This window comes from Erythranthe guttata, chromosome 14, assembly GCF_056151865.1.
Source record: "Erythranthe guttata isolate IM_541 chromosome 14, IM_541, whole genome shotgun sequence".
Lineage (NCBI taxonomy): Eukaryota > Viridiplantae > Streptophyta > Magnoliopsida > Lamiales > Phrymaceae > Erythranthe > Erythranthe guttata.
The window spans coordinates 8,763,285-8,771,717 of record NC_142546.1 but is presented as its reverse complement, the minus strand read 5'-3'; the positions used below and the strand labels follow the sequence as shown (position 1 = coordinate 8,771,717).

The following is an 8,433-nucleotide window of genomic DNA, read 5'->3' as shown; positions in this document are numbered from 1 at the left end:
ACATTGTTTGTTCTTGACCAGAGAAATTGTTTTCTGTTTGATCGACTAGCTTCTTTTTGCCCTTGACTTTTCTCTTTGAATCAGATTCATCGCTCTTATGGGGCAGAACTCCTTTAGTTCTTCTCTTCCTTTTGTTTGCGTTTTGTTTCCCAACTAGTTGTTCTTGTTGCTCGTCACCAACTTCGTTATCCTCAATGTCATCAACGTCATCTTCATCTTCCAATTCTCCCAGAGAAGTAGCTTCGAAATCTGTTGGTTCCAACGTTTTAACAGAAACTTGTAATGATACAGTAACATTGTTTAATTTTGTGTGTGTTATTGATTTTCATTGATGGTAATAATGTCATTACTTATTTATTATCTATACAGTTTTTATTTTTTATGTTAGTGGTATTGAAGTGAGAAAAAAACGGTATTTGTTTTAGCCGCTCCCTTTCTTTTATCTTGGTTTTGAACATTGCCTTTATAAGTTTTGTTTTGTACATATATTTTGTTATCATTTACTTAGGTGTATTTATTTTTATTTTTTTAATACTCAGCCGTGCAGCGCACGGGGCAAGGGCCATTTTTCTTTTTACAATATTTCGGATTTTTTTTTTGAGAATTGGGATGTTTTCTGGATAAATTTCATAAATGCGATAAAGCGTCATTTAAAACGACGCGCTTTGCTGACCGTTAGATTGAGCTACGATCGACGCCCAGATCTCCAACTTTGTCCTCTTAATCTGACGGTCACGGATTAAAGAGAAGATCGACGGCCCTTAAAAGGCGTCCTTTTGAACGACGCGCTTTGACCTGTCAGGGTTGAACGCGTCAGTTTAAATGACGCGTTTTAAGGACCGTCTGATCCTTCTCGATCCAACGGCCGTGATTTTGGCCGAATATATATATATATATATATATATATATATATATATATATATATATATATATATATATATATATATATATATATATATACACACACATATTTAATCCTTAAGGAATTCACCTCATTTGCTCCCTTTTCTCCCTCTGCTCCCTTCTTCCCAACAAGCCGTAAGTTTTTTTTCTCTCTTTTTTTTTGTTAATTATTGTTTATTTGTAGTTTGCTAATTTATATTTTAATTAATGTAGGTAATTTTAATTAATTTCAGCAGGGTACTTATTGAGGTAAAACTTTCACTCTTTCAATTATTATAGTTAAATAGGATTTTAATTATTAATATAATTTTGTTAAATTTTTATTAATGGTGGATTAATGGTATTTTTATCTAGTAACTTATTAATTATTTGGAGATAAATTATTTCTTGTATTGGTAAAATATATATAATTTTTTATGAAATTCAATTTTTTATTGTTGTTTTTACTTGTTATTTTTAGGTTAAACTTGAACTTGTGGTGGATTTAAGAAGGAATGTTTGATTGTGTTTAAATAATTTCTGAAATTTTAAATTTTTTTAATGGTTTAAAGATGATACGAGTAGAATAATTAGTAGGATAAATTAATTAATTAATAGTGAGTTAGTGGATAAATTGGTAGAATTAATTATGGCATTAGCCCCTCAAGTTTACATTAGTTTCACTTTTGATCCCACGTTTTAATAATTTAACATCTTTTCATGTTTTTTTTCTTGTTTTTAAATAATGGCTGAAATTTAAATTTTGTTGTATTCTGATTGTTATAATTAGGTGAAATGTAATTTGTGGTTGATTGAGAAGGGATTTACGTTGCTAGCAAATAATAATTATTTGGAGGTATTTATTTGTTATATTGTACAAATTTTATTTTTTTTATTGTTGAAAATTTAATTTTTTTTGTTTTATTGTTATAACTAGGTGGAAGTGTAATTTGTGGTGGTTTGAGAAGGGATTTTTGTAGCTAGCAAATAATAATAATTTGAAGGTAATTATTTGTTATATTGTACAAATATAGTACAACTTGGGGTTGGAGCTGTTATTTTTTGACTCTTTTTTAAATAATTGCCGAAATTTTTATTTTGATGGTTTTTTTTTAATTATTATAACTAGGTGGAAATCTAACTTGTGGTGAATTGAGAATTGATTGTGGGTGCTAGCAAATCTTCAATTATCTTTGAGGTAAATTAAATATTTTATTGGTTAATTAACGTCTTACATGAATTACACAATTAAAGTGTTATATGAATGTGTCGAAAAATTACGAATTACACAATTTTTTAAGGATTTATAATATACAAATTAATAGTTTTCGAACTATCAAATTATAAAACGAATTAGAAAATATTAAATATTAATTGTTTGTTTTAACTGATTTATAATCTAACATTTAGTGTTTGTAGCTATAAAAAAATTAGAAAATATTAAATATTTGGAAATAAAAATAATAATCTCAAAATATCAAAATATAGGGTTTCAATGGCGACTCCGGGTAGGAATACTGTCAAAGTTTTCGTGTACATAGGAGGCCAGATCGTTCATGATGGATTGTCAGTGAATTATGATCTATCTCATCATACAGTCGTACGAGTTAAACGCGATATATCTTTCTCAGACTTCTTGGCCAAAATATACTCACGTTGCCGAATAGATAGAAATGAATTTGTGTTATCGGTGTCTAGCAAAATATCACGATGGTATCAAAATCAATGGAGCGAGATAGTTTCTAAAATAACAAGTGATGATGATTTAGAATTTATTTGCATCCGGATGAAGGAAACGATTCCATAGATGTTTATGTTGAGTCTCAACCTTTATACAATCCTTTGATGCCTTCACAATTCACTACATCATAACCTCTTTACTCGCCTTCGAGACCTTCACAATTCACTATATCAGAACCTCTCTACCCCCCTTCGAGGCCTTCACAATTCACTACATCATAACCTCTCTACTCCCCTTCGAGGCCTTCACAACCTTTTGATTTGAATGAAACGTACATCAGCTTCATTGAGACTGGTGCACATATTCTTCGTATTTTTAGGATGATGTTGGATCAGATGCTCCCAGATCAGTTTATATGGATGCCATATGATCTGGATGTTCCGGAGTATCAGGTTGTAGCTGGTGATTCGGCAATCGCATGTTGTGGTATATGGGTATCGAGAGTCCCCCTGATATGCTACGCAATTGTAGAGATGCATCGACCAGACAGAGTAGTACGTCAGTTCGGGATGGTACAACCCATACCTGAACCTCCTGAAAATACTGAGACTGATTTCCGGATGCACGTCAATGCTAACCGTACAGGTGCTACCGACCGAGATTGGAGTCTTACACATGTTTCGCATGTTACCGCTTGGGATAATAGACTCAATTATATTATTGATTATCCATATGCCTGTGACAGTCAGACTACAGAAGATGGTTATTTTGAGTGGTATGAACTGCACACACGTCGTTTCATATCACCGATTACCCCATCTGATCGTACAGGATTTCAGGTTGGAGGTCAGATTTCAATGGATACAGTGGTACGTATTCAAATTTATTTATTATAAAATTTTGTGTATTATATAGTTTTTATTAATGTGTGTCTTCTAAAAATAAAATATTTCTTATTACTTATTTGAGATTCAGCATCTTCGATCGTTGGTTGTTTCTGTTGATGGCGGAGACACGCCCCGGGATTGCTATCGTTCGTATTTACCGACTCTCAGAACATGTCTTAATGTCTTAGAGTCTCGACACGGACCTTCGGATAGGCCTCAATCTGAGATGCCTTATACTCAGACTCACCCTCAGACTCAGACTCAGATACCACTGTCTCAAATGCCTCAGTCACAGACTCAGATGTACGCTGGCGAGGCAGGAACTTCTTCTCGTGCATATTATCCGGCATTCGATAATTATACAGATCCTAGATCATACGGGCATCCATCCGGTATGTTTAGTACCTTTGATTTTATTTTTAATACTATCTACAACTGTGAGTATAATTATAATCTCGTTGATGCAGATCCGTACACCCCATACCCCTACTTTAATCCGAATATGAATTCGGAAGACCCAGTTCATTTGGGGTCTACGCATCAGTTTTCGTCTACATCGCGACCGGTAGATCATCAGATGACACCTATTCCTTATTCTCAATCCGCAAATTCTTCGAGTGATAATGAAAATGATGAGGATGAACAAGTTGGTAGAGGGCACAGGACTAGAAGGCCCACGAGATGTGGCACCGGAGGTCACCGTCATTGGTGATATTATTATTGTAGTTTATGTTGCTTATTTATTAAAACTTTTTAGTATTTTAGTTATTCAATAAGAAACAAATTAAATAAACTAAAGGATTTAGAGACAAAAAATATTTCCCAATAATTAGGCATTTTATTTTTATTTAATAGAATATAAATTTAAATATATATATATATATATATATTTACTTAAAATAAATTAATTACAAGAGAGGAAATGGAAATTCTAGAAACCAACCACTAGTTGGTGTGGATGTGATTTTGCCTTATTTTAAGGGGTAATATAGTCTTTCAAGTTTATAGTTAATGGTGTTCATAGAAGCTACCTTAATCAAACTTCAAGGGGGTAATGTGGGTTCCTTCGACCCTACATCCGGTGAAAAACTCCGGGTAGGTCTTCTGCTGCCACGTGTTCTTTTTTTTATTTTTCTAAACTCCTAAAGGTAAACCCTAGCGGGAAATCTATTATAAAATACAAATAAGAGACACGTGGCAGCGGAAGACCCACCCAGTGTTTTTCACCAGGTATAGGGTCGAACAAATCGGTAATGTGCTTAATTTGATACCACAAGCAGGTCATGTGCCAAATGGTGAAACCACAATGGGGTTACGTGCTATTTATCCTAATTTATATTTTAAAGTGGGCCAAACTTGTTATAAATTAAGAGGCACGATTTTCTAAATGGGCCAATTTATGAAGCCCAATTTAAGCAGAAAATGATCTCTTTCTTGGTAAACAAGCTGAACATAAGAAACCACTTCTAAAACTCCAGAAATTAGAAAGAAGTAAAAAAAAAAAAAAAAAATTAATCCCCCAAAAAAAAAACAAAGGCATTTCTGAGAACCAGAAGAAGGTAAACGATACGCCAATGGCTAGCAGTGAGAGCGAAGACGCCGTCCGCCGCAAGTCGGCCATTTCCGACTACCGGAAAAAGCTTCTGAATCACAAAGAATTAGAAGGCCGCGTTCGATCTGGTTTGCAATTCTGAAAACCCTAATTTTCCATTGTTTTATCTTATGTAATCTCAGAACTGTGCTATTTGAGTTTTTTTTTTTCTTTCGATCTACGCGTTGCTGTAAATTTTCCGTGGTTCGTTCTACTTACTGCGTTTTGTGCTTGTGTTTGATTGAAGTCATAATTTACTGGATCTAGTTTTACTGCTAGGGTTTTGTTCTGGTAATGGACGGTGAGCTAAGAAATTATGAATGTCGGAGGATTTTATTTATATATATATATTTTTTTTTATAGAGATGCAAATGTATAGGTTTTAGGGTTTTAGAATTATCTGATAAGGTGTTGGAAGTAGTCTTCATTTCGTTTACTCTAAAAAGGTATGTTGTTGAGTCGTAAGGTATTAAGCTTGATATTTTGAAGTAATTGGGGTTTTCAATTGCGATTTGTAGTTCTTTTTTTGGCTGCAATCTGAGTCTGTGACTCTTACTACTCAGTAAGCCGGTCTTCCGAGCGATTTCTTGGAACTTGTTAGTCTTATGTGAACGTTTTTCTGGAATTGTTTGCTCTGATTTATTTCAACGTAGGAGCATTCTTAGTAATTAGTAACAAATGAAAAGGCGAAAAGACGCTGTATTTAGGCATTATATGTTTCCCCATTCTTTTTCTTTTTTCCTGTCCCTTTTCATAAGGTTTGGGGTGTGGCGGAGCTGTTTCCATGGACATTTTGAATAAATATGCTGCATTCTCTTTGTTTTATAATAGATCAAATCTAAACCGAGATTAATTGGGCAACATTTTTAGCTCTATGATATGTAATGTGACCGACTTCAAGTTTGTTATACTCTATTGTTATGACTAAAGGGCAACGTGTGATTTGTACAGTTCGGGAGAATTTAAGATCTACAAAGAAGGAGTATGCTAAAACAGAAGATGATTTAAAGTCCCTCCAGAGTGTTGGACAGATCATAGGAGAAGTTCTTAGGCCCCTGGACAACGAACGCTGTAAGTAAATGTTATTATAATTTGTGTTTTTATTTTAAGAGCTCATCATTCAATTGTTTCTTTCTGCTTGTCAATGTTATGATGTCAAAAGATAAGCGCTTATGAATTTAGAGTCTTGGTTGAAGATATATATATATATATATATATATATATATATATATATATATGTAGAGAGGCATTCTCTATGTTTTTCTTTGAATAATGAAAATGAAATTGTTATTACTATTTCAGTGATCGTCAAAGCAAGCAGTGGCCCAAGGTATGTGGTCGGTTGCCGCAGTAAAGTTGACAAAGAAAAACTTACAGCTGGAACGAGGGTGGTTCTTGACATGACAACACTCACCATTATGCGAGCTCTACCTCGTGAGGTGCAAACATGTGCTGCTCAGTAATGATTGGATATAGCCCGTCAAACAATAATACTATCCAATATTTACCGACTCATCGGTGTTTGCTGTATGTATGCTGCAGGTAGATCCAGTTGTCTATAATATGCTTCACGAAGATCCTGGAAATGTCAGCTACTCTGCTGTGGGTGGCCTTTCAGATCAAATCCGAGAATTGAGGGAATCTATAGAATTACCTCTAATGAACCCTGAACTCTTTCTTAGAGTTGGCATTAAACCTCCCAAGGTGACACTTTCCGAAGAAAACTTGATGATTTTTTTTTTGTTCCTTCACTCCTTAGTTTGTTTTCAACAATGTCAAAATTTCCTGTTGTAGGGTGTACTTCTCTATGGTCCACCTGGAACTGGCAAGACATTGTTGGCCAGAGCTATTGCTAGCAACATCGATGCCAATTTCTTGAAGGTCGGAATATACCATACCTTCTTCATGATATTTGTCATATAATCTGCGTAGGTTCTTAACAAGTTTTATTGTGCAGGTTGTGTCCAGTGCTATTATTGATAAGTATATAGGTGAGAGTGCAAGGTTGATCAGAGAAATGTTTGGTTATGCTCGTGATCACCAAGTATGTATTAGATGTAACAAAATAATTTTTTTTTCTCTATTATAGTTTAATTTGTGAAATAGGATTTACATTGAACTACCTTTTTTTCGTTTGAAGCCATGCATCATATTTATGGATGAGATTGATGCCATTGGTGGGCGCCGTTTTAGCGAGGGAACTAGTGCTGACCGTGAAATTCAAAGAACCCTTATGGAATTACTAAACCAGCTTGATGGGTTTGATCAGCTCGGAAAGGTCTTGTTCTCATTTTTACATGTCGAAATTTATCATTATCACATAAAATTCAGTAAACACGCCTAGAGCATGTACACGACACACTGGATTGACTAGATCTTGCTGTTATTTAAATTGTAACTTGCAGGTTAAAATGATTATGGCGACAAATAGACCCGATGTTCTGGACCCTGCACTTCTTCGTCCTGGTCGATTAGACAGGAAAATAGAAATACCGTTGCCTAACGAACAGTCAAGAATGGAAATTCTCAAGATCCATGCTGCAGGGATAGCCAAACATGGTGAAATTGATTATGAGGCTGTTGTTAAACTTGCTGAAGTAAGCTGAAAAGACTAATTTGACCTTTTCTGCCCAGAAATTTAATTTGTTTGTATTTTTGATTGACATGTTTTGTTGTTCAGGGTTTTAATGGTGCTGATCTTCGTAACATTTGCACGGAAGCTGGTATGTCAGCAATTCGTGCAGAACGTGATTATGTTATCCATGAAGATTTCATGAAGGTAATTTTTTTTCTGTATTTTCAGATATGAAGATTGAAGTTATTATATAGTCCCCGTTTGTCAGAAACATGTATTTGAGAGTACATATATCTCTTTTGTATGTCGTTGGGTGATTAACTCCCAATGGAATTAGTAATCTTTCCTTTTCTTGTTTTTTGTTTTGCTGGAAAATATTACAGGCTGTAAGAAAACTGAATGAAGCTAAGAAGCTTGAATCAAGCGCGCATTACAGTACTGATTTTGGGAAGGAATAGTAAAAGCCAAGTTGGAACGGAGCGCAGATAGCGGTGTATGTGGTGCATTTATCTTCTTAGAAGATCGATTACCTTTCAATCGGACATTTTGTTCTTCAGTTTTCAAGTCTTGCATGTATCTCTGTATTATGTTTTTATTCGCCAGCTGCTAGCAACTATTTTTTTCCGTACTATTTTCTTTTTTAATTTGTTTTATTATTTCGTGTTCAATTTATACATCTGACGACCGAGGAAAAGATCCACCGTTTTCCACACGGATCATCTAAGAGTTTTAATTTATTCATTCCTCTAATTTAGTAAATTTGGTCAAACAAATTACAGCATCTATCATTATCGAACGAGGCCTACAATTTGAAGCA

At 34.4% G+C, this 8,433-nt stretch overlaps 2 protein-coding genes across 2 annotated transcripts; both read left to right on the top strand.

Moving 5' to 3' along the window:
* Positions 1–2,946: 2,946 nt before the first annotated feature.
* Positions 2,947–4,241, top strand: LOC148765118 (uncharacterized). The gene is made up of 2 exons (XM_088812665.1): positions 2,947–3,432; positions 3,533–4,241. Exons 1-2 carry the CDS (start codon positions 2,947–2,949, stop codon positions 4,160–4,162), a joined length of 1,116 nt encoding a protein of 371 aa, XP_088668791.1. The 3' UTR covers positions 4,163–4,241.
* A 610-nt stretch (positions 4,242–4,851) lies between these two features.
* LOC105952045 (26S proteasome regulatory subunit S10B homolog B) lies at positions 4,852–8,375 on the top strand. Its single transcript, XM_012975550.2, has 10 exons — positions 4,852–5,130; positions 5,993–6,112; positions 6,344–6,480; positions 6,584–6,745; positions 6,836–6,922; positions 6,999–7,085; positions 7,182–7,319; positions 7,447–7,638; positions 7,722–7,820; positions 8,000–8,375. The coding sequence occupies exons 1-10, from the start codon at positions 5,025–5,027 to the stop codon at positions 8,072–8,074; spliced, it is 1,203 nt and encodes a 400-aa protein (XP_012831004.1). The 5' UTR covers positions 4,852–5,024; the 3' UTR covers positions 8,075–8,375.
* Positions 8,376–8,433: the final 58 nt, after the last annotated feature.

Coding starts and splice junctions, on each gene's coding strand:
- LOC105952045 (XM_012975550.2), top strand. CDS start 5,025: ATGGCTAGCAGTGAGAGCGAAGACGCCGTCCGCCGCAAGTCGGCCATT. Junction 6,113..6,343: donor GCCCCTGGACAACGAACGCT/GTAAGTAAATGT, acceptor TTACTATTTCAG/TGATCGTCAAAGCAAGCAGT. Junction 7,086..7,181: donor GTTATGCTCGTGATCACCAA/GTATGTATTAGA, acceptor TTTCGTTTGAAG/CCATGCATCATATTTATGGA.
- LOC148765118 (XM_088812665.1), top strand. CDS start 2,947: ATGTTGGATCAGATGCTCCCAGATCAGTTTATATGGATGCCATATGAT. Junction 3,433..3,532: donor AGATTTCAATGGATACAGTG/GTACGTATTCAA, acceptor TACTTATTTGAG/ATTCAGCATCTTCGATCGTT.